The sequence below is a fragment of the Syngnathus scovelli genome, chromosome 11 (genome assembly GCF_024217435.2).
Source record: "Syngnathus scovelli strain Florida chromosome 11, RoL_Ssco_1.2, whole genome shotgun sequence".
NCBI classification, from domain to species: domain Eukaryota; kingdom Metazoa; phylum Chordata; class Actinopteri; order Syngnathiformes; family Syngnathidae; genus Syngnathus; species Syngnathus scovelli.
In genome coordinates, this window is record NC_090857.1 from 4,156,726 (window position 1) to 4,182,388 (window position 25,663).

At 44.8% G+C, this 25,663-nt stretch overlaps 2 protein-coding genes across 13 annotated transcripts in view; both read right to left on the minus strand.

Annotated features, from left to right (window-relative positions):
- Positions 1-83: 83 nt before the first annotated feature.
- Positions 84-21,347, minus strand: arhgap46a (Rho GTPase activating protein 46a). 6 transcript variants are annotated; one of them, XM_049733898.2, is made up of 10 exons: positions 21,190-21,347; positions 13,684-14,160; positions 6,905-8,297; positions 5,106-5,766; positions 4,826-4,918; positions 3,093-3,166; positions 2,489-2,688; positions 1,912-2,003; positions 1,651-1,820; positions 84-1,348 (listed from the first exon to the last, which is right to left on the minus strand). In XM_049733898.2, exons 1-10 carry the CDS (start codon positions 21,201-21,203, stop codon positions 1,154-1,156), a joined length of 3,369 nt encoding a protein of 1,122 aa, XP_049589855.1. In that variant the 5' UTR covers positions 21,204-21,347; the 3' UTR covers positions 84-1,153. The 6 variants fall into 6 exon arrangements, with proteins under 6 accessions (XP_049589855.1, XP_049589854.1, XP_049589853.1 ...); XM_049733897.2 differs by lacking the exon at positions 21,190-21,347 and adding an exon at positions 20,653-21,042 and having other exon boundaries at positions 5,130-5,766; XM_049733896.2 differs by lacking the exon at positions 21,190-21,347 and adding an exon at positions 20,653-21,042.
- A 578-nt stretch (positions 21,348-21,925) lies between these two features.
- Positions 21,926-25,663, minus strand: part of sulf2a (sulfatase 2a) — a 31,819-nt gene continuing 28,081 nt past the window's right edge. For 6 of the 7 annotated variants that reach the window (XM_049733902.1, XM_049733908.1, XM_049733906.2 and 3 more), the window contains 10 exons: positions 25,392-25,650; positions 25,225-25,321; positions 25,061-25,155; positions 24,835-24,894; positions 24,597-24,760; positions 24,159-24,301; positions 23,968-24,076; positions 23,847-23,880; positions 23,479-23,532; positions 21,926-23,020 (listed from right to left, as the gene is read on the minus strand). In XM_049733902.1, the coding sequence (XP_049589859.1) occupies positions 22,990-23,020; positions 23,479-23,532; positions 23,847-23,880; positions 23,968-24,076; positions 24,159-24,301; positions 24,597-24,760; positions 24,835-24,894; positions 25,061-25,155; positions 25,225-25,321; positions 25,392-25,650 (1,046 nt within the window). In that variant the 3' untranslated portion in view covers positions 21,926-22,989. The remainder of the gene's footprint in view (positions 23,021-23,478; positions 23,533-23,846; positions 23,881-23,967; positions 24,077-24,158; positions 24,302-24,596; positions 24,761-24,834; positions 24,895-25,060; positions 25,156-25,224; positions 25,322-25,391; positions 25,651-25,663) is intronic. The other variant, XM_049733903.1, reaches the window with a different exon arrangement.

Here is a 25,663-nt window from a genome sequence, read left to right on the forward strand (position 1 = left end):
ATATGCACTATTAATATTCCCAAACTGGTTTTCATACCTAATTTTCACTCTATCCAAAAATACAAAAAAGACGCAAACAAATATACAATTGAACAACCCTTTATTTTTGGACAATTGTTCTATAATCAAACAAGGCGGAACACATTACACACACAGGTTGAGTCAGTCTTCTGTTCAAAAGGCGGGTAGTACAGCAGAACAACAAAAAACAAAAACAAACCTTTTTTCTTTATTGCTCTTACAGTAACTCCCACGTATGTCCTTCATTCCAATAAACTGTTAATACTATTTACATGCGATATATACATTAAAAGGACTCGTCAGCTTATTCTACATTCTCATAATGCTTGAGAGTTGAACTGTCCATAAAGGGGTTCGACACAATGATGACACATTTAGTCTGTGGGAAGACTGGAAACAGTACAGTTCCAGTCCCATCTAACACCCGTTTTTTTTTTTTTCTCCTCAGTAAGACCTGAGCCACATTACATATATCACAAGAATATAGAACAGAGGTCCAAATGAAATATTTCTTATAGATTATTATCATCATAATTAAATAAGTAATCTCCCACTTCACAAAGACATGCTGGAAATACACATCTCCCATTTGCCCTTAAATGAATATTGTAGGTCAGAAAATCGAAGCACTTCCAAATGAGTTTGTTGAAAATGAGCAAAACAATGGTTTGTACTCTGTTCACTCTACTTAAAATCCTGCATAATAGACCAGTGATCAGAAAAACAACAAAAACATGATCGATTTTCTTTGCATTTTCAGTATAAATCAACGCATGAGATGTCTTACGCTGACGGTCATACACACAAGCACACTTGAATGATGTGAGGGAGCATAAACACCAGCAGAACTTGAAACCTTTGTACAGTCTGAGACCTTGCTGAACTCAAGTTGTTGTACACATAGAACTATTTTTGGCAGGAAATGAAGTTAAGCCGTCATCACGTGATGTCACTGGTTGAAATGAGAGGTCACCAAAAGATGGCTCAGACTTGTGAGTTTCTTGGGCCTCACACTAAGTAGCTGGATAGTTAAGTATCATTTGACCAAAACAATTTGTTTTGTCTCTCATGAAGATGTCATATCTCATTCTGCAAGTTTCCAGTGTTTTCTGCAGAGAGCAATTCTGCGAGGCTACACGACTCCTTCGATGAAACTGGTGTCCAGGTGAACTATGAGCATTCTCAGGAACGACATTTCTTTGCGGGTGTTCTCAAAAATAATCCGCGGGTCGTCCGATTGGCACCGGAGGCAGTTGGGGGCCATCACCATGGCCAGGTTGTTCACATCCATCTTGGTGATAGCTACGTTAGAGGGCTGAGCAAATACCTGGAGACACACACATGGAAGGAAGCAATGAAATGACAGTTCCCGTGACCTAAATATCTTCATAGATTCAAAATTGACGTTTTAATGTCTCGTACAGAAATAGTTGGCAACAAGTCAATCTTTATCATTCTATTTCTTTGAGCAGGCACTTCTATTATAGAGCAGTGGAACTAATTTGCATAATAACTGTCTACAGTTTGTTTGCCCGTGAAGTCGAGTGGCTTAACCGACACTGAAAGTGGTTGGTTAACGCACAGTTGAGACAATTCTAAACACGCTACACACGTGTGTCTGTTGTTTACCTGCAGGAAATGGATGAAGTAGAAGAGCACCAGCCTGTTGAGATCAGGCAAGGACTGAACCACGGCAATGGCTGCAACTGGATCGTCGCAGTTGTTGACGCACTGTTTGTAAAAGTTCATGGGGATGAGCGGTTCCTCCAGCTCGCGATACCATAGCTTCATCAGAGAGGCTGGGTGAGACAAGTTCCTTTTAAGTACACAGCTGAGCAACAAAAATACACACAAACAAAAATACATAATGTGAAATGGACACATTCTCACCAGGAACATTTGGGTCTGACAGATTCTCAGGGATCCTCCACTGGTCTACTTGCAGCTTCAATGCATTGACTTCATCAATGTCTCCGGGCACTCTGGAAAATAAAACAAAACTCGTCAGTTACACCACGTAGCCACAAGAGGGACCCCTACGTCCATTTGTAATTGTTATTATTTATATTTTTGAGACAACCATTAGAAGAACTACAACACAAGAAACTAACCTAAGCAAAAAACACAGCAATGAGGAAAACATTTAGGGTTATTGTGTGATTTATCAATAGCAGCAAGAAGTTGCAGTTTTGAAAAATGCCCTGAACAAATAAACTAAGTTGAGAGGATCCCACATGCTCAAAACCTCAAGTAATTATGTAGACACACATTATGGCGTATCATATCAAACAGTACAGTTCTCATGAGTGAAATACAGCTACTTTGATATGAGGGGACAAACAAGACCACACACACACATTTGTTGACACACACTGAATACACAATACAGCACCCACACAAAAACGACTTCAAATTTCCTGCCCCGCTCAAGTTGAGGCACGCCATTGGCTTATTTGTCGCGTCTTACCGAAAGATGCCCTCTGTCTGAGCGCCGCCCAGAGCCAGAACATACTGGGAAAGTTGAACTTGCACCCAGGGTAATTTCCTGTCTGGGAAAAGTTCGCTCTGCCGCTCCATTACTTCCTCCAAGGAGCTACCAAACAGGGAGGGGGTGATGATGGCCCGTCTGCTGTGGTCGACCTCTTCCAAGGTGGGCTTACGTAGCCCCTAGCGGCCAACAAAGAAAAAAAGAATGACAGATTTATGACCCGATTCCGTCAGCAAGCATTATACCCATAAAGGCTCTGCCGGCAACCGCACCGGGTCTGCTTGTCTAACCTGCGTCGGAGTGAGTGTACCTATAATTATGTCGGTTTTTACGATTGAAGCCAGTGTGACTAAACTTCGATAGCCCTACAGCAAAAACACAAATTTGCTAGTCCCAAATGCAACTTAAGTATCACACAGTGAATAAAATATACACTTGTGAATCGTTCATATGGTAAAAATCAAAATGGTGTTTTATGTACAAATTTTGTGTTGGTGATGTGAATCAAAGCAAGAAAAAAATAATTCTAAGATACAAGGTCATCTGGCCTATAACGCCATGAGCCACCATGTTGCTGTTTTACCTTTTTCCCTCCCGTGATGGCCACCTTTAGCAGCTTCCGATGGCAGAACTTGGCATATGTGCTGACAGGCAGGCCTGTTCGTTAAGAGAAGACGTAATTAAACACCAAAGCATCACGACATACTCCCACATCCACCAGAAACACATGAGTAAAAAGGAAAACAAAAAACAGCAAAACTTGCTACCACAAGGAAGACATTTTGTAAGTTTCCCCACAGGCGTCAAAGTGGTTAGCAGTGACCGGGAGTGGTAACTGGAGACATGTTGACAATGTGATTCTAGCATATGGGGATTAGAGGAGGCCTGGAGGAGCTGTCAGGTTGAGAGCAGATTTACTGCTGTTGAACAAAAGCTTTAGAAGCAGGATCCACCTACAAACCCAAAGTTCAGGTGATTCATCAACGTATGTACACGCAAAGGCAGATGGGACCAATGGGAAACATGCGTCTCGCAGCTACTGTCAGGCCAGATTTGAATTCAGAACAGTTCTGTTGTTTTGGGATGCAGTACAGACGATCTGAATTCCGTTGCCAAAATGAAAACCTTGACTTTCTTAAGTCAAGACGCAGCCATAGAAAGAGATACGTGATATCCATTTAGTACACAAAACTTTTTTCCCTGTCCCAGAATCCGCAACCTGAAGCGCAGCCAGATGGACACACTTAGTAATGCGATGTTCAAGAGTAGTCAACACGTTCCAGCGTGTTCCTTTCGGCAAATCCCTCCAGATTTATAGCAAACAGGTGACTCCCATGCTGCACTACCCGACAGCGGTGCTAATCTGACTCATCCGTTCAACAGTAATTTCAAGCGATAGATTGGGCGATCTTGGCGAGGAGAATAATTCGTACTGAAACTCAAGCGTGTAAGGACCTGTGTTGCCGCGGCGAAGGATTTGAACCCTGCCGGTGTTCTATATTTAAGCCCAAGTGCGGGAAAACTGCAACCAGGCAACCAAAGTCCACAAAGATGCGGCATGAACTCATTAGGGTTTCTGGTTTAGTTACTGTACCCGGCAAGTGGAACACCTGTTGACAGATAGCTTGAGCTAAAATTATCCAAAACAGAACCTTTGAGGAGAATGCGACGACTTTGGTTTCATCTGCCGGTTGTTTACGAGACTACGACAGGCGAGTGAAAACAATACGGCTACGGAAAACCTACGGACGAAAAAATGTTTTCCACAAGCAGCTCGTTTATCAATAGAGCTCATTATGATATTTTTAACATGGAGAGATTTCTGGATAGTGGTGCGGTCACTGAGGGGAACCTCTGAATAAGTGTTTTTGAGTATCATCAGGACTTTGGCGTGAGTAGTTCGTGTGAGTCACCCTAGTAAAATGTGAGAGGCTACTGCTGTGATGTCTGCGGAGATGACTGCCATGACATCATCGGCACAGCTGGCTGTGTGGGTTCTTCAAATGGGGCCACGTGCTGATGAGGCGGCCAAGACCACTGATATGATTCACAGAACACGCCACTGAGAGCTAACAGAGCTTTCTGAAATTTTCATCCGAGATTTTTTTTTTTCTCGCTCTCTCCAAATGAAGGTTCTGTGAAAGCCATTCGTCAAGTCTGTGCATACAGGACATCATCATGGCCTCATTTGACAAACCGCATCCAGCACAATTTTCCATTTCGCTCCAAAGACAGAAAAACGGTTTCTGATAGCTTGCACTCATTACGACAAGTAGAAAAACAATCATGGGACTCAAAGTGATTGAGTAAACTTACCTTCTTCCTCATCTGTGTTTTGTTTACGCTTTTTCCTTGATTTGGAATTTTTCTTTAATTTTAGTTCCTGCTGTTCTAATATGAACTGAGTCACTGTCAAAAAAAAAAAAAGATGATTAAGTTCACATTTCTGATTTGACCTTAGACTAATTCGATCAATCCAGCCATCATTCATGCATTGATTATTGCTGGATAAAAGGGAGGAAAATGAAAGGCACGGCCTTTTGTCTTACATGATATAAAGGTGACAATAAAGAGACTTTTAGAAAAGGTGACCCACCCTGCTGCTCAGTCTGAGACTCACATTTCTTGTCGCTGGTGGGCTCCGTGTGTCTCTGGATGTAGCCCTCCAGGTAGCAGCGGAACTTGGGCGACGGGGCAAAGAAGGCCAAGCTAACAGCCATCAACTCCCAACCCGCCGCTAAGCTTCGGGGACTGGCGTTTCCCGTGGTCTGCCTCACCAGCTGCACGTAGAGCTCATCCCGCAGGCCTTGCATCTCCCAGCACTTGGTGACGATGAGCAGGGCACAGTGACGGCGGTCCAGACGCGAGGGCCTGTCTCCCATGTAGGCCTGCACCAGCTTGAACATCTCGCAAGCCTCCTTCCTGATGGTGCGGTTGCTCGTGACCAGCATGGGCTTTTTAATGGAACCTCGGTTCCAAGAGAGCATGTTGGCGATGGAGACGCGGCGTCGGAACAGGCCTTGCGTGTGCATGTTGAGGTGCTTGCTGGCCCAGTCCTCCATGCCTACTTCTGGAGCCGGTGGCTGTCGCAGGGTGGCGTAGGTGAACTGGTGGGAACATTCTGCCGCTTTTGCTCCTTCGCATCCATCTCTGCTGTCGTGGTTGACAGGTCGGTGCGGGCCAAGGGATGCGCTGCGTCCATCCACCATGTCTTTCTTTCTGCTCTCCAGCTGAGCCTGTAATTCAAGAGTGCTCACCTGCAGGGGAATGAGAGATGGACGTGAGCCATAAGAGTTAGATGGAAAGTAAAAATGGATATAGCAGAAGAGCAATGTGTGTTTGTGTGCGAGACTGCCGAGTCAGCGCTATGGCATATTAACAAGGCTTGAAATCATCATATGATCTACATTTACATTTCCTTAGGGGAATACTACTCCAAAAATCAGGAATGGTCTTGACAGGAGTACTTGTAAATTCAATTCCTCAACTGGTCTCACTCTAATGAGCACGTGGGTCTCACAAAAACCAGGATTAAACTTAACCTCCCTGTGATCCCTGCGGTGAGGTCTATGACAATAAGAACGGCCCGCCTCCCAAAATGGAGAAAGCAGTGATCCAGACAAATGTGGAAACAGCCAAGAACAACTTTAAAAGAGAGCCAGAATCAAAACTCTAATTTACAGTAATATGATGACCTGTCTTTTTCAATTTGTATCCGTTTGTAACGTGCCAGATTTGTTAAAACTATTTTCAGTGTCTCAAGTCAACTGCAAATGCGGCAACATTTTTACATTAGGAAAAAGTTTAAGATAATAAAACAAAAATCAATTATTCATGGTTTGGTGGAAATGGATGAAGTTGAAACATTCTCAGCGAACAAGGTCAATCAAAGTTCTGACAGCAAAAACACAAAAGTGGAAAATATCGCATTCATCAATCTCGGAACTAGTGAGCCAGAATACAACGGTCGGTGTGTGTGCATGTGTGTGTGAGCGATTTGCCTGCAGGTCTGAGAACATTCCAGGACAGAGTGAGTAGGCCCTGCTGGCCATTACGGCTCGCTACTAGCATTTCGCTTCTACAACTTCCCTGCCAAGCCTGGACCATATGGACCACAGCGTCCCTCCTTCCTGAAGAAGGGAGGCCATGTCCCGAATCGCTCCTTTGGCATGGGCCCCAGAGATCCCAACACAGAGCTGGCATTCAAATCTAAAACACCTACAGAGCAGGACAGATGGAGGATGGCAGGTAATGCTGGGACCACAGCCATTTTGGTCAGTGGAGGTTACCGTGCCAATCGGGAGACATTTGGTGGTGGGGATTTAAATCTAAAGTCACTCTCACACTGGATCCCTGGGAAATGAATGAGACATCTTATGCAGTGGTGGAGCTTACCTGGGAGGGTGGTCCTGGAGTCTCAGGTGAAGACAGGCTGGCCTGGCTAGTAACGCTCATCTCCAAGGTGTCCACTTTTTCATACGTCCTCTTCTGTCTCCCTGGTATCTCGAAAGGGGTCACCGCAGCGTTACCTGCCGTACTGAGTGAGCGGGAAGCCCCGGTGATGTCTTCTCTGGATGAGCACCTGCCAGCTGACACGCCTCCTCCTGCTCCATACCACCTTAGCGAGTCTACGGGGGAGCGTGTCCGGGATACAACCACCCTCTCGCCTATTTCCTGTTCCAGTCCTGCTCTCACCTCCCTCATGGTGTTGGAGCGACTGACTACTTCCCTCATCTCGGCCATCAGCCTCTCATTGAGGGCACACAACTCTCCGCTGCTTCCCACTGACCCGGGCCTGCCTCCCGCACCTCCCATCCTTCTCCTACTCTTTCTTCTCAAACTCGGTGAGGGCCCAGTAGAGTAGCCGGAGTCTTGATAGTTTGCCATTGCCTGAGGTGTCGAGGAGGGGAAGTCCTGTGAAGCTTGGCTGCTCTGCCTACTGTGCCGTACCTCCATAGCACGCTGCACAGTGGCCTCCAGGGCTCGCCAACTCTGCTTCTTATCCAGTGTACTCGGGCCCGGGGTTCCCCCCGCTTCTCGGCCTCGAACTTGGGGCAAAGAGTGAGCCTGCGACTGAGGCTGGGTTGGGACGAGGTCCTGCCGGGATGTAGGAGAGGGGGTGCGTGTAGGTAGAGGGGAACCAGACAGGAGCTGCTTGGGGTCTACATTGATCATATGTTTGATGCACTCCAGACCAGCTGGGCTATAGTCAGAGGCAGGAGGACTTCTCCTGTGCCTGGAACCTGGAAGAGAAGGACCGGGATGCTGGAGAAGTCTTGGTTTCTGAAGACTATGGGAGGGAGTCAAGCGATGTTGCCCATTGAAAAGGTGCGCTCCTTCGACCTCCATGTCTATTGGGGGCTCGTCGTATATGGGACAGTCTGTAACCGGCTCATCGTAGATTGGAGCACTGCAAGCATACTGGGGGGAGACCGGCCGTGGTGTGCTGGTCTGCGACCTCTGAAGGAGTGGACTGGCTTGACGACTGTCTGACATCACGACAGAGAAGCTGCCGTTACTGGCTTTCCTCAGGTGATGGGCCTGGCGTGGGTCGGCTGGCGTTTTCCCAGGGGGCGTGGTTTTACACCCTTGGGTGGAGCCTAAACATGCTCCTTGGGCTTTAATGTTGGATGGGTGCTGTGTGAAAGTGTTGGCTTTGTTGAGTGCGCCGTGCTGGATGAGTTGCTGCTGTGAAGTTGGGCTTGGCTGGTTGCGACTCATGCTGTTCACTTTGATCAACATTGCTGCCTTAGAACCGGGTGCGGGCTGCCATCTTTGGGGGGCATCCCTAAGAGGAAGACAGATAGCAAAGGTGGTGATCAATATTTTCAGTATGCACTGAAGGATGTTGCCCTGTTTAATAGGCATTTAAGGGTGACACAATAACACCAAATTATAAAATTGGCCTAAATAAAATCTTCAATTCTTTTCCTTTTAGGTTGAGTGGCTGAACCAACTCCAAGTAACCAGACATAATCTTACAATACAAAAACATCCCTTTACATTAACACCTCTGTTCAGTTCAAATGGGACAAGTATGTGAAATAGACATGACGCAGCATTTATAAGGACACACTTACCGTAATACTCTCCATTCAACACTAACCTGATTAATTAAACCAAAGTTAACGACCTCCCGTTCCGTTAATCCAAAAGAAAATAGTTACAGACCAACGTCCGAACCAACGCCTTCTCGTTTTCCAAGAGCTCTGAGAATCAGTTGTGAAATGGCTTGTAACGGCAGGAAGAGGACGCAAAGGGAGGCGGGAATAAGGCAGAGTGAGCTCCCCTTGCTCCTTCCCACAACCCTGGAACAATGCAGCGACAATTCCCCTGAGGTCCAAAGTCCAACGGCAAACTTCCTCTAAGCCCTCTTAGCTAGAACTAACCCTCTCACTCTTTCTTTCTCGGCCCACGGCTTGAGTCACACCAGTCGGGCAGCTCGATTGGCTCTGGTCTTCAAACGGTCGCACGGACTCACCATTTAAGTGACGCCTATAAACAGCTGGGTCCGTGCCACCTGGCACCTCACCAAGACAGCTGCTGGGACGGCACCAAAACCACAGACACCCATCATTTATTGCCTACTAGACAACAGGACACAGACACGTGTGAAAACAAGACGCTCTAACGCAATTCAGCCCAAATCACCACTGTTTGTTTGTCACAAGTATGTGTGACATTGTATGCTAACGTAGCGGCTAAGTGGAGTTGAAAGGGGGGCAGTCGTGACATTGACAAGCTAAAGTTTGCACTCTTTGAAGCACGCTATGTTTTGTCGCTTTGGTCTTCTCGAGTTGTTCAAGGTGAGACAAACATGATTGAATTAGGTTGGAAGTTAACACGAAGCTGGCGACTTTGCACCGCATCCAATGGACATCAAGGTTCTGCTTCTGATGGGCCAGATAACACAACAGACCTCACACATGAGACCACAATAAACAAATTATCCTTTTCTTAGCCGCAACCAAATCAGGCCTCAAACAAATCAACTTTTGGGGTTCACGCAATGGCCCACATGAATCTCCCGTTTGTGAGAGACCCTTCCCATAGCAGTCAAATCATTGATAGAAGGAAAGACGAGGTCTTCTTTTATGTTCATTTGTGATTCAGACAGCAATGATTATTCTGATGCATGTTTTTTAATTATTTTTTTTACGCTTATGTTTTCCGGCTTATCTGACACATTCTAAAGCCGTACCAACGTCAAGTAGCGGCGGCAAACAAAAAAACAACATAATCTGTCGGTCAGCAGCGTGGTCAGCAAATTATAGTGGACGTGCTTTGAAAAGAAGACTGGATGTTATTGTGTAAAATGACAATGGTAGCTGCTGGAAAGCAGGCTAATTGCGCTCTGCGATGAGATCAATGGCAACTCAGAAATTGCCACACAAGTAAAGGAAAACCTCAACTTATTTTAAAAACTCTATTATTGCGTATAACTACTGAGAGTTCTGTGCAAATTCTAAAGCTGTCACGTGTGTCACGTTTTGAATGCATTTGCAAAAACATGATGTAAAAATTGTGTTTGCTGGTAATCAATAAAAATGTTCACTCTGCCCATTTTTCCCAAAAACTTTGATGTAATGTTGATGAGCATTAGCAAACTTGCAGGATATCAGCATGGATTTTAGTTTGATGTTTATCACTCACACATGGCAGCAATATAATAATTCCAACAATAAGTTTGCTTAGTATATTCGATTACTATCTGGACTCGAAAATAACTCGTGCATTTAAATAAATAAATAAATATATAAATTATAATGGTGAGAAAATAGGACCAACTGGAAATTGGAGACGAATGTGTGAGGAAGGGAGAACAGAAACACAAGAGGACGGTGAGAGCATGTGTAAATGAGAAGGGGAGGGGATTAGTCGTGGGAGAGTGCAGCAAGGGAATGAGTGAGAAGGCTGGCATTCCACAGAGTTCTTTCAAGTGGCCTCTGTGGCTGTGTGGGGAGTCTCACACAATGCATGGCTGTGCCATCGTCACGGAGACGCCTCAGTAAATGACAACGACGAGGAGGGTGCAAGGTGGGGGAGGATGGGACTGGAGTGCAACCTGAATCTTGGGCAAAATGGCTCTCAAACAAGCCTACCATTTTTTAGTCACATTCCAGCAAAAAAAAAAAAAAAAAAAGCCTGTGGTGAGAGCATGTGAGACCTTTCAGCGACTGAGAAATATAAGCTGAAATGAAGTTAGGGGCCCTTTGCAAAATGTGCATCGTAATGTGATTGGCTTCAGAGGCAGCAAATCAACTTTACGGTCAGCAAAGTTCAATTAGTCTCAGCGGCTCTGGTGTCTCGCAGCCACAGTCTCGGATCGCCATGTCGTCCGTGCTGTGATCGGGTCGGCTCGCCGACCAACTAAATATACCCGATACGATTGTGACTTAAGTCACAGGCTGTCTCTCTCCATTCTTTCCTGCGTAGCGTAACTGCTGTTGTTGGAAGGCCATCCGCAGAGTCCCCCTTGACGACTCTTGATTTGTTGCTCACATATCAGGAACGAACCAATGAGAGGAAATAATAAAATATTTTAGACTGTTATTTCATTCTTAAAACATCTCCCGAGAACCACCACCTGTTTGCGCAACAGCTGAAGCGACACACCTCCACTTGAGCCAAGATGTCTACCAGCTGTGGCTTGGACTGCCTGGGTGATGGCGTGATGAGTGGCAAGCTCGAAGATCATATCGAAGGGTTAGCAGAAAGCAAAAGCCCAGTAGACCCACCTCTGCTCTTTGAAATTCTATCTCCGGCTCTTTTTGAAACGATAGATCCTATTACAGCACACTGTTCAATATTCAAAAATAGTCCTAGAAAGTTTCAATTTCACCGTGAACCAGAAATAGAAAAGAGCTATTAATAAATAAAACAAGTGGCAGTCACATTGCTTGTTGCTTTTTCTTTGATATATAGATATGCCACAAGAAAGAGAAAAAAGGAACTATACAATTTGTTATTATAGACACACGCACAACATAATGTGGAAAAAAGTAAAAAAATGAGCAACCCACACTAGAAGCTGAGCGATAAAACCCAAATTTCCAGTGAACATAAAACTACTGTGGTTATACGCACCCTCGAGACTGTCGGCAGATCAAAAGAGTCCCTCTGTATACACGTTGACAAAATGTGACTCATTCCGAACTTTATCAAACCAATAAGACGCCCCTCTCGTTTCCTAAATGAGCCGACTGGCGATTATTTCAACATGACTCACTGCCAGAAAAATCACAAGCACATGGGAAGTTGTTTTGACTTTTTAGTGAGGCGTAAGAATTCAAAAAGAAATCTAAGGTTGGCCAATTATCATAGAGTCGTGATGAATCGTCTTCCTGCTAGAAGAGAAAGCTTTTCGTTGACCCTGCGACTTGAACCCGTGGTTTTGTGTGAGCCTTCTTAGCGGTTCATTATAGACCCATGACTTGCCCATACGACAAAAGAGTAGCATGACCCACATGTGAACCACGTAGGCCGTCTTAAACCAAACGGCTGTGAGTCAGCTTGAGCAGCTCTCCTGAAGCTTGAAGGTCTGTGGAGGGAGACCCTAACCCCCCCACACACAGATGCAGTGCATACCCTTTCACACATAAACCAAAATGAGGTTAAATCTCAATGTTTGTGCCTTTCTTGCACATGTGACAGTATGTCAAAGTACCCCAAAATTCCCAGGACTAAAATTTAGCCAATGAGTAACAGATTATGTCCCTCTAGCATGCTACATTAAATAGGAACAGATAGAAAACAGAAGGAAAGACACCAAACATTACTTAGCGTAATACGCTAGCGTGCGATTTGGAAACTATTGAAGCGCGCTTATCTATTCTGAGCAGATATTAATATGCAAAAACAAAAGGAAACTGCTAGTGGAACAAGCTCCACAGAGAACTGCTTTGTTTTTCCCAAAAGCTACAATCTCGACTGAAATCTCAGCAATAGAGATATGTAAGCTGAAATGGAAGATTTATGAGAACATCAGAGCACATGGGTCAATTATGTGAAGCCGCAAACCAGCACAGCAATTACAACTTTATATTTATCTCATTTCACTCGCCCCCTCCCCTCACTCATTCATCCACTCACGTCACGATCGATAAGGTGAAGATCTAACTGAAGACAAGCAGGTCTCAATGTTTGTTTACATCCATTTTGAGCAGTCACATTTCATCTTCTCTGTCAAGTGTGACATAGTAAGTTACGGATTACTACGGTCTTGAGTCCAGGTGGGAAAATTATTCACCAGCCCCCGATGAACACAACTGACCATTGATTTAGGACTTGACGGAAAGGGTTCTGGGAAAGGGTGAGTCACCAGGGCAGAGTTGGACCCGGTGGGCACCCCCCCCCCGGCAGTAGTTTCATTTTGGAGCCATGACTAAGCAATTAGTTCATCCTGTAATTCCACAGAATCCAAAATGATAAGACCACAGAGTGTGGCCGAGCCAAAGTCACCATGGCGCAGCCTTTGAAAATTTACCCGGGGTTGCCTTGTTTGTATGCAGCTGGAATGCGGCGGCTCGGCTTGTTATTAATCACAGGCAGCGTTCTCCGACTTGGCTCTCGTGTAACCGCACCAACTCTCATACTTAAGAGGCCTTGGAGTCTTTTGATGGCCTCGAGCCTAGATTTGTTTTAGGAAAATAAAATAGCAGTGGAGCAGAGAAGCTCGGAGTGCCGGTCAGCACACAGAAGGACACTGAGATAGTTGCCGTGGCCGTTTGCCAGACGAAACACAAGTGGCATGCGTGGAATCTGAAGGGAGGAGATGGTGGTTTAGATGAGGCCGCCGCAATGTGAAGCATATGACGGGATCTTTGAATGACCTGACTGTTTGGGCGTCGGGGGGGGCTATGTTGCGCTCTGCAATATGTACATTGGTCGCATTTGGTAGCCATTTGCTGAATTTGGTTCAAAGAAAAGCAGGCAACATATGGAACTGTGAGATAAGTGAAGTCAAATGGAACACAGTTTGAGATTGACCCAGCTGGTCAAATGTCAAAATAATGCTTGGAGTTCTCGTTTCAGAAACATTCGAAAGCAATTATGACGCACTGTGCCACATTCTACGATTCACAATTTCCCCTGGTAACGAGATCCGCCAAAGGATAAACCGCAATTCCCGCTCCACTAACAGTACAGACAAGTGCAGCTTTATCCGGGCTTACCTCGGAGGTTCTTTGTGTTCATTGGCGCATCCGTCTGCCTGTGATCTGACATCCACAGCTGGGTCCAAGTCTGGGTTGGATGCCACTTCAAGTGTCTCAGGATTGTCTCCATCTTGCTCAGGCAGAGAGGAGCAGAGGGCCTGGCTCGCCGCACTGCTGCTACTCCCAGTGGTCCCATGCTGGTGCCTCTCCACACTCGCTCCCGCCCGCTTGGCCTCACTGCGGCGCTTCATGGCCTGAAGCTGGGACAGGGGCACGATGTCGGCTCCTTGCGGCCGATGCCAGACCGTGCGGCGCCCCGTGGAGTTGTAGTAGTAGAAGCGGCCGCTTTGAGGGTCAAAGAGCTCCCACCACTGGTTGCCATCTGCCTGGCGAACGGGAGCGCCGAGAGGAGGATCCCAGCCGCATTCCCCGGTGGTCAAGTTCACGTACATGCGCTCACGGGAGCGTGGCTCCAGGATCTCCACCCAATCAGAGCTGGAAGAAAACAAATACAAAAATATTCATAAAAAACGTGTAAGCTCTAACTGCATTCATGCGTGGAATGATGTCATTTGTTTTGGAAGGTACTAGGCAAAAGTGCTGCTTGTAGGTTTGTTCCGAATAAGGTGACAGGTGGACACGCATGCACCCAGTGAGCCACCAGGCAGAGCGTCAGCGGGGCACAAAGACAAACATATGCGGCGGCCGGGTGCCACAGACACAAAAACCACCGCGCTTAGCTACAATCACAGAGGAACAACAGCCAACTCAGCAGAATACATGCACACAACAAAAATGAGACAGTAGCGGGGCCCAAAAGTTAAAATACTGAAAATAGAGAAAGCGACAACCCAGTTTCTAGAAAATTACAAAGGGTACCATTGTCCCAGTGTGGGAATAACTGCTGTTCTATATTTAGTATATTTTTTATATCATCCTAATCACGTCAACAATAGATACACTTTTGTTGCCAATGAACATAAGTCCACCATTGAGAGGATGTAGGAGTGTCCCTCACACGTGTTTGTGTTCTCTCCACTGGGAGGCCATCTGGTCCAATCCCACACACTAAGAAAGTGGCCCTGACCTTACACGGCGCAACGAGCACCGTGTTTTTACGCTCGCCTTTTAACGCTGGCTGGAATTTGGGGAAAACAGTGTCCGGACATTTTGCTACTCTTTCCCAAGCATTTTTTTCATTTGGATACGGCAGCGTTAGAAGAAAAAAATAAATGCATGAAATCAGATATCCTCTAACCCGAACAAGAAGTCTTCCAAATGTGGATTACAAACACGATATGAATCAAAGAATCTGCCATGGTGACTAGATTAGCTATATCGTGTCAGAAAATTACACAGTTTAGAAAACAAAAAAAAAAAGAAACATGAGTTATGAGTCATGAGTTAAAATGATCTTTTGTAAGCCTGCCTGACTTGATGTGCGCCACTTTGGACAGGAAGCATTGGAAATAATGGGGCATTGAAAGCAAGAGGGCAAACAGTCAACACCCCACCACCCCCGCACATACGAGTCTTCATCCGGCCAAAAAGTGTTGAAACGCAAGCAATCCGATCTTCCCAAATGTGAATCCAAATGAGAAGCGGTGAACCCCATGTTGCGTCCTTCGTCGCATCTTAAAATCCCTCGCTGCGATGACAACGAGGAAACGGCAGAGAATTCAACATCCCTGACAGCGCCCCAAACACCCAACAGGAAGCCGAGCTCGGCGGGTCAACGGTCGAGGCCGACTGTTTCCCTCGCACGTGGTGTTGTGGTTGCATAAGGACCGGTCCCTCTAGAAAAATAAACAGCATTTGGAGCCGAGTGTAAACCCTTTGTTGACACGCTCGGACAAGCAGGAAGACAGTCCTGTTCAGGTCCAGAAATTCCTGAAACGTCGCTTTAGGGAGTACTTGACATGAGAGAAGTCCAATTGTGTGGAACAACAGGACTGGAGTGTAACAGGATTAGCCTGCCCTTGCACGATGACAAATACGCAATCAGAATGTAATTGCTCAGACTGAACATTCTTTCGGCAAAAAGACTGAGCAGAGCAAAAGTCATTGTTATTCCTTCATTTATTCTTGACGAGGCTTTAGTAACAGCAAGAAAATGAGCAATTACTGACTGAAAAAGGCTTTCAGTACAGAGAGCAAAAGTCCAACGTAGCGTGGCGGCCCGCCTCATCCTGAAAATGTTCATAAATGGTTTGGAATGCAGTCTGCACCAGCTCAGCGAATGTCTGACTGAAAGGTTTGCTATAGATTTAAAATTAACACCATTGAAAGACAGCCCTTGCCTGCTTCCATTAGTTCTTAAATCACCATTGTTTGCTTTTAAAATAAAACAAACATTATTTGTATACAGCATTACTCAAATGAGAAAAAAAAACTTTCTGATTAATTATCCTAGAGCCATAACATAGTTCTTGTCCCCGGAATTTGAAATCGAAGACATCCAGCCTCTGTTGGACTTAGCGGCACTTGTGGACTACACTGGGCCTTTTGTCTTTCTGGGTCAAGGAGAAGCTTGTGCATACTGAGGTCATTTACTTGTTGGCAACTAAAAATATAGCTTGACAAATGCCGAAAGAAGTCTGCCTTTGGGTCCTGCAGGCATAAACAGACAAATAGCAAATGCTACACACTTCACACAAGTGCCCTTTCTCAACCACCTTGCTCTTTCCAAGTCTAATGGGCCCAGAGTTCTCCTTGAAAAGGAGCAAAATAAATCTTCGATCATCCAGGACTGATAGCTGGCTCCCAAAATAACTTAAAATGAGAACATGTCCCTCAGTGTAAGGGAAACAACAGCATATAGCTCATGGAATCTGCCCCATTGTTCCACATCAACGCCAAAATGGAGCTGGCACTTTTCCCGGGAGCAGTAAACAGAGAGGACCGGACTGGACAATACGTTGGCTAGAAACGAGCAAACATGAAGCCCGGTGTCATTGTCCAGCGCTGCCAGTTGCACAATCCAGCCTTGAATTCAACTTGGCCCGAATTATATGAAAAGCGAAACGACAGTGCTAACCACATGAAGTTGTTCAAAAAAATCGACTGACTCCATTTTCCTCTTTCGAGTCATGGCCGTCCTTTCTCCTTAGCGACAGATCTTAAAATAAATAACTCAAAATAGACAGTGTTTACCCTCACCAGGTTAACTACTCCGTATCAAAGGTTTGCTCTTCCAGAGTAAATTGACCTTTTCCCTCATGTAAACGATGTTTGCCAGCCGTGTACAAAGTCTAATAACTATTCGCGCTTGTCAACTTGCTTATCTAAATATTGCGCAACAAACGATACATATACTATAAATTTGTAACTTTTCTAATGCTTGGACTGACAGTACACAGAGCTTCAGTTTGAGATAATTACCTTGTCTGATTTTTTTGGGACTACAAAAAAAGCTTAATCGAGCAATTTTACACATCAACGCCACCATTATGTAGCTTCGAAAATGGCGTTCATTTCCTTTCAAGGCCATTCAAACTATTTCCTTTTTATGGAAGGCTGGGAAGGTGTGCACGGGTCTTTCTTTGCGTACAAAAGATCGAGCAACAAGCCCTACATTCAGGCATCTAGAAGAGAGGACGGCAGAGGAGAGAGGGCAGGGCGCCCCTGGTTCAGATGACAGGAGCGGAAAAAAAAAAAAGCCAGCGCACCTGTCAAGCACAAATTCTTTTTTCCCTTCTGTTTAACACCTCCAATTCCTGCTGTATCGACAGGTTCAAAGGTCGGTAAAGCTCGGAACGCAGAGTCACGTGTCGGTGTGCTCGTTCAAGGTGACTCGGTGTAGTCATGTAAAAAGACTTCAGAGCGACCGCATGATTCTTCCCAGCAATTCTCACAAAGTTCAAATTAGAGGTCTAAGGACTTTTTGTTCATTGCCAATAAATGTGCCCTTTTGATTTTTATAGGATAGAAAAGCTTTACATGATTTAGGGGTCTTGATTTTCAGAGGATAGTCCCAGTCTAATGTCTGCAAGCAGAAATCAGAAGTGTATATAACAATGTAACCTTTGCCGTTACTTTCAAGCTACAGAAGCAGCCACGTGCCTGCAACGTGACGCAAATACATTAGATGATCGATCGTTCAAAGCCGTATCGCCAGGATGAAAATCAATTATATTATGTAGGCATCATTTTTTTTCTAAATGGTGCACGTACTTTATGGGGTCATTTTGTTTTGTTTCATTGATTTTGGATTAAATTCTTTAAATAACCAGATTTTATCTGATGCTTTCTTGAATGTATAAAATCCAAAACTTCAGCAGGCATTTAAAACATCTATTAGTATCGGGCTATTTGTTTTTGATGAGGATTTGACTTTTTGTTTGACTAAATATTGCCAATAAGTGTACTTATGGGAGGCTTTGTGATTAAATCCATATAAAATGTTGAGAATGAACTGACAGTTTGGAATCTCAGCCCCCCCCCCCCACCCCCCAGCAGCAGTTGCCAGTGTCATTTCCCATTTAGTGCACTGCCGCTGCTGCTTGAGGGCTCGTCTTTCACAGCAAAAACGTGTCAGGCAGGATAGACGTCCCCCCCACCTTATGTTCTCCGACTCAAGCACATTGCAGTAGGATTCTTAGAAGCAAATAAACACATTCCCCCCCAAGCCCTAGTTTTTAACAATTTTTCCAAAACACTTTGTTATCCATACATGTAACCCAAAGACATTTTATAGACTGTATGTTTCCAGTTATAAATTACCCTGTGTAAACAATCTTATCTAGGCCACCTACAGTTGAGTCCGTGGTCTGGTTTGAATTCAAAATGGTTACCAAGTTGAAAGAATGTCCTGTGATGGCTTACGGTCATATGCATGACAAAGGCCATGAAACGCAGCCCCGTTCAAACAATGGCCACTATTGTCAGTTCAACAGGCCAACTTCATTCAGCGAGCGCTCAGTGACGAGCCAATCAGAAAGGCAAAAGGGGAGGGGAATCCAACAGGTTTGGGGTGACGCACTTTAACAGCTGCCCTAATCCAAAACTAGGCGCGGGTTGCCTTCGCCAACGGCACAGGATTAGACGGGGTCGTCCGGCCAAAGCTAGCATTTCTGAATTAATTACATTCATTAATTCCCTCCCCCCCCACTTAATTTTTAAAAATAGTTCCCACTCAAGTGAGAGATACTAGTGCCAACTTTACGAAGAACATTTTTATAGTTAGCAAGTAGCATCCCACTCGGCTCTACAACTCCTTTTCTGTCTCAGACTTGAGTCTGTCCAAGGCTCCATACACTCCTCCTGACCAAACAAGTCGGTGTCATCCCTAAAATCCTCCTCCTTTTCTTTATTTCCACGTTTTGAGGCAGAAAAGATTAGAAGAATGCAAACATGCATTGGAAAGGAGAGGAGGGGATGTGTGTGTTTACTACACACACGGAGACCTTTCTGTCTAGTTCGCCAGCTGTCAGAGCAGAACAATGGGGTCGCTTGGCCAAACAAGGGAAGATAAATTAACCTGTTAAGATATGAGAGAATTTAATCATGCAAAGTGATCATCTCATGCACGGGGGACATTTCTGACCACCCCCAGCGACCTAACAGGGACAGTATGAGGAGCCACCGAAGCAAGCTCTCCCTGCACGTCGACCACCAGTAGCAGTTTGTAACTTGATTTTGAGCAAGACGGCCGTCTCGGGCTCACCATCCCCCCGATATCTCCCTGCTGACATGACAAACGAGGCCACGTTTAATCCCAGAGTCGAGTCACAGGGTGAGTGGGGGGTCAGCGGTTGACCACAGATCCACACGGGAAAGAAATGGACCGATTGTCCTCAAGAGGAAGTGAAGGTGCGGACCCGCCAAGATTAGAAATGCAGGACAAGCTGATGCTTGGACCTCTGTGGGTCTTTTTCTTTTTTTCCCCCACTGACAATTGTCAAAACAAAAAAAAAAGTCTTCTGTAGACACAAAATACTAAAAATAATACCAACCTAAAAACAACATGCTTTGATGGATTTTAGGTGTGTTAATTTAGCACATGATGGGCAGACTGTTAAAGCAGACGTTAATCAAAACCTCAGCGGTAAGTCGGACGCAAAACATGTCAAGGCAAATCACCTTAACCTCATTACGCCGTCAATATGGCAGGCCAGCTATGGACAGACATATGAAACGTGTCGGCCTGCTAATCTACATTAATGGGATCAGCGCAAGGTGGAATGGACAGAGACAACAGTGTTGCTGTCATGCAGATTTGAGAACATCACTTCCTCTCAACAGAGTCGAAGGATGGACATCCTGCTTGTGTATCTGCAGGCTAATTGGGGAAATATTTTGTTCTCTTTTTTCACCATATTCCTATGACAACATTCTATTTTAGTGTATGTTCCTCACACACTCAAGGCCACGATGAGGTAAGAAAACCTAAATCTGGCAGCAAATTGACCTCTTATTGGCATGACTCACAACGTAAAGTTTGCTGAACAAATAAAGATATCAGTTGACAAGCAGAAACCGACCCGGTCGGGGTGGCGAGGTTTGTCTGACATGCCAAACTGCTTGAGGCTATCTGAACTACAGCTGCATCAGATGTGGGCCAAACATTTAGAATCGAGAGCACAGATAAGGTTAGCATAACTGTGTCGCACTTTTGAGGTTATAGGTTAGAGGTTACATGTTCTTCCAGTGCTTGCATGTTTTCTTGCACATTCCAAAAACATCCATGTTAGGTTCACTCAAGAATAAATCAGATTTTTTTTTTTCCAATTGATGGCTACATACAGAAAAATACATTACATTTAAAACACTTTAAATACAATCCATCAAGCAATTACAGATTGCTTTTAAATATTAAATAAGGAAAAACTGCTACGGTATATCTTGTTAAAAGTTTACTAGTTGTGGGCCATGTCAAATTTTATTTATACTGCAGCTGCACAGTGGACAGACACCACTCCTTTAAATGATCCAAAGATTTCAATGTGCATGTAAGGACAATAACTAAAGTAGTAAAGTAATAAATACCTGAGATTAAAAGCAGCCTTGGTAGATGCTGAGGAAAGTGCCATGTGGGGAAATTCAAACCAGGAACTCGAGCCAATCCCAGTTGCAATCCACCACTTGCAAGTGTAATTTAGAATGGCAAATGGTTTGGCAACATTTGCTTTCCGTTTTGGTTATTGGTGCTCTTAAAACATACCAGAGCTACTTGATCAAACGGCGTGTAAAATATGTTGCTGCTTGGTAAATCAAGCTTCTCTCTGGTCCCCAACGCTAATAATAGAAAGAACATTACATGTGGCGCTACACGTTTAAAGCAGAAGTGACGTCACAATTAAATCGGTCATAAACCAAAAAAATATTTTGCCGCATAAGCATGTTTGGACTCAATGAGTCGAGCGACGCAAAGTGAGAAGAGTGACGAAGCATTGCAAGTTATCCATTGTACTCTGCTGTGGGCGGCAAATTGCTCGCGAGGGGGCAAGAAAAAGTTTCTCCACTTCACTTTCAGGCGTTTAATTTGCAGAGTGAAATTTTAAAATAATAATAAATAAAACTTACCTTGTCTCGGCCATTTTCTTCACATTTTAAATAGCGACGTAAACAGGTTAAAACAAGGTCTGTGCTCGGGGGATGAGCGTCGTTGCACGGAGCACAACGAGCGGTCCGTCCAAGTGGGGAGTGTGCAGGGACGGTCCTGCACTGGTGAATCCAAAACCGGAGTCTCCGCCCCAGCACGTGAGGCAGCGGTGGGGACGGGAGGTGGCGATGGAACGGGTGCGGGTGTTTGTCCACCCTGTCACATTGTAGATGTCTGGAGAAGACGGAACGATGAACGGACACCGTTATCCGACGTTCTCTGCATACAAGTTTCTCTCTTTTATGAACTTTTTCGAGACAAATTGGGGAATTACCTCTGAATCAGTTACCGTGGTCATTAATGTGCTGTCACCTTCATTCATATCAAAGTTGAATCACTATCCTACCCCTGCTTTTACCAGTCTGTATTTTATTTGTAAATATGTGACATTTTGTCACCTCAACTAATTTGCTAGTCTGCTGTTTCCCAGAGTTGACTAGATATTCGGTTGCTAAGCAACACACTAACAAGAATAACTTTGATTTGTCATTATAATTTCCTACTATATTAATTATAATGTTATATATACATATATATTCCGAATTTAAGATAGTCATAGAAGTCAATATCATCAACTAAACGAGCTCAAAAAGACATTGAAGAATTACCACGCGGACAAGCAGTGACCCCTGCTGGACACAAAGCAGTAACGTCATGTTTTGGTCAAACAACACTTTATTCACCATTACTGTCAGCACTCAGGTCTATGCCCTGCTAAGAAACCAAAATGAAAGAAACTAAAAAAACAAACAAACATAAAAGGCCGATCGCTTGATTCACACCAACATGAGTGTGTTGTTCCTGTGGCACATAATAAACGTTCTAGGTCTTCACAGTGAATCCTTTTAAGTGCTTTTCTCATGTAAAGAAGCAAAGGACAATCTATACATTCCCCTTGATAGTAGTCCATTTGTTTCAACTTGCACAATGAGGTCCGCCTCTTGGGTATTATAAAAATATTGTAAACATTTATATCAATTGCACAACATACATTCAATTACAAACTTGTACTGTACAGCAAGTTTACTTCTGTATGGTTATCCTGTAGCACCATGTATAAGCAAGCTAGACTGGGACATCTACTGTGTGTAAAGAAGAAAAGAAATGGCATTAATAATGTACATTCTGCCAATGAACAAATCTTTTGGACGGCTGGAATCACAGATGGGTTCATTAGGACCTTTTTCAAACAGTGGTGAGGCTAACACTGATAGAAATTTTTATTAATGCCTCACAAGTGGCTTGTTTGAGGGGGGAGGACATTCATTAATAAAGTAGAGTCCAACTATGATACAAAGCATATTAAGCAAACGGTTAGTTTGGATTCAAAAGTTCGCACGACATTGTACAGAAGCGTCGGTGTGGGTGGGCACGGACAACATGTGTGCTATCACGGCCGTGGATCATATTGCTATGATTTCTGTTCTACATGTGAGTAACTTGAATGAGTAGCAGCAGAGTCGACGGCTCGGATGAACGCTGATTAAAGCTAATACTTATCTACACGCAGTGAAACTGAGTGGCTTGTGCATACACATACTGTCCCGTCTGAATCACACCAAGGGATTTTGATGAAGAACAAATGGTAATTACAGAGTTTCTGAGCATCCTCTCAGTATCTTCATATCTCCTGCCCGGGTGAGGGGCTCAGTAAAAAAAATCAAAACCGATGATGTCATCAGAGCGTGTCAGGACCGCCTCTCATGGTTGGTAACGGGTGATTAGCCCACCCATCCGTCCCAAATCTGCCCCCTGTGGAGACAACGCGACAAATTAATCCGTGATTGGAGACACTTACTTGACAGCGCGGCTCCGGTTGTGGTCGCTTCCTGCTAAGGAAGATGAGGAAATTGAGAAATGACAATAACGAGACATGTGGTAAGGACGCAACGTAACAGATGAAGAGGTTGACATGTTTGCAATGCGGCTAAAGATGAGCCTGCTTAACTTCTGCAAAGCTAAGTCACTTGCGGTAGATGTGAAAGTCTTTTGTCTTTGACGTTACCGAGTAGTCTTATAATGTCACTCGTCGGACTAGTAGCACACAGATATCAACTAGTGCCTCACTAGTCACGTGTCATGGTCTGAAGAGTGTGGACAAAGAGCATACGAGGAAGCGGACAATTCAAGACGCTCAGGAAACACTCAGAAGGCTTGAGGCAGGAGCTGGGCGTGCTACGAAAAGGACAGATGGCTTTTGACAAACTCACAGCGATTTGGACGATGGTTTCTTCACTTTTGGCCTCTTTCGACGATAAACCGGCCTGAAGCATGCACAGCACGGGAACGTGCAGAGCGAATGCAAGGAGACAAACACATGCACACACACGCACACAAACACACACGCACACAAACAGCAGCGATTAGAGAAATTAGACGTAAAATGTAAGTCTTGTATTTTCTGCTCGTGGATGAGTAAAAAGGCTTTCATGGCAGTCGGAACTTCGGCAAAGTAATTTGAGCAGGAAAACAACTATCAGGAAAGCCGAAACCTCCCCGAGTTCTTATTGTAACGTGAATTCCATCTGCGGCGTTTGTAAAAGTAATCAGAAGAAAGAAAAGTGGGGAAAAAAAATACCTGTATTCACTAAAGTAGTTTCGCTCTTTGCCTCCTGAAAGGAAATGGAAGCAACATTAGTCTGACTCTGACATGAGCGGAGCGGTTGCAATCCATCACGTTTGCCTCGGGGTACGCTCACCCTTCTCGGGGTTGCACTGCTTGTGTCCCTTGCAAGCCCGTAATTCCATCAACTGTTGATGCATCGAATTCAAAGCGTTGCGGTCCAGGGTGCTGACAGCATTTATCAGCTGCGGTGACAATCCAAACGTAACCAAATAACAAAGGTGAAGATGTGAAAATGTGATTGCGCGCACTCCATGTAGGACGTACCTGGTAAGGGTCCGTGTTGAGGTCAAAATACTCCAGGAAGCCGGTGGCGAACTCACAGAAGAGGAAGTTGTGTGTGTCATTGATGGTCCTCAGGCACCAGTAGGTGTTGTTGTTGGCACTGGTGCAGGCACAGAACGGCCCCACTGAGAGAGATGGAAAAAGCTAATCACAGCAGCTAGCCAAACTATTGTTTTCATCATTGCTGTCCTGGGATGTGCGCTAGCTAAACATAGACCAAGTTTCCAGCAAACGCCCATCACAAGTGACAAGTTCATGTATTCATTGAGCCCTGCCACGAAAAACAAAAATACATGAGTCATTGATGCCTCTCAACAAGGTTAGTGCCACAAAATGGCGGCAAAGCATTATTTTGGTCTAAACAAAACTCCCCAACTCTCAACAACAGGTAAGCCAGAAATGTTGTGTGCAATTTCTTACTTGTCCAGAAGGGGGCAGTCTGCCAGTGATGATTGTCATGGGTGAAGCAAGTGAGGCCCGGCATGCTGCAAGTGTCGTTGTTCTGGAGTCTTTTCAGGAATTTCCGGAGTTTCTTCCTGCGCTTCTGCTCCTTCTGCAGCCACTGCGTCTTCTGCTTTGGCAATCTGATGAAAGGAGATAAACAAAGCTAAAACACAAACACCCGCTGCTCATTAATGCCATACACAATAATATGTACCTCATCGAATGTATGCGTCCAGTACCCAGCAGAAAGTTCTCTTTAGTTTTGAGCAGATAGCTGTAAAGACAAAAATAAAAACTCTCACTATAAACATTTGGACTCAACTGCCGGGTAATAAAAAGCAGATCAAGTCATGAAGTGGTCGATCAAGAAAAGTGTGGAGGAAGTAGAGCTCAGATTTTTCTTCTGAGTTTCCCAGCGGCAGCCAGAGATGAATACTCACTTGGGAGCGTTACACTGACATTCCTCTGGTCGTACTTGTTTCAGGTGTCCTTTGACCTCACGCAGGTTCTTTATCTTTGTCTGCAAGGTTTCAATCTAGCAACAACACACACAGCCAAGTTAAGCAAGGTAGAAAGTCTCATAAGAATCCAATCAAAACCATACCTCATGCTCAATGTGCATTTTGTGGTCTTTCCATGCCTGCAGAGACTTATAGAGGCCACCGTCGCATTTTACGGTGTCATTCATTAGAATGGAGCATCTGTCGTGATAAAACGCCAAAGGTGTCAATTCATGTGAATGATGTGATATTTTTAGATGTCCATACAAACCTGTATGTGACCTTGAGAGCAGCAGGCGAAGTCACACTGTTGTCAGTGGTGGGCCTAGCTGTGACGCCTATCCCGCTGAACTCGTCATCATCCTCCTCGTGCCATGCTCCTCTGCTTCTGTCCGAAGACCAAGTGGTGTTGTGGGACACTGCGGGATGGTGGGACTCTTCAAGATCCACAGCGTACATATCTCCATCCAGCTCAAAGGACACTGAGCGAGCCCAACGCTGCCTAGAGGCAGACTTGATGGATTTGATCTCTGGGAAGGACAA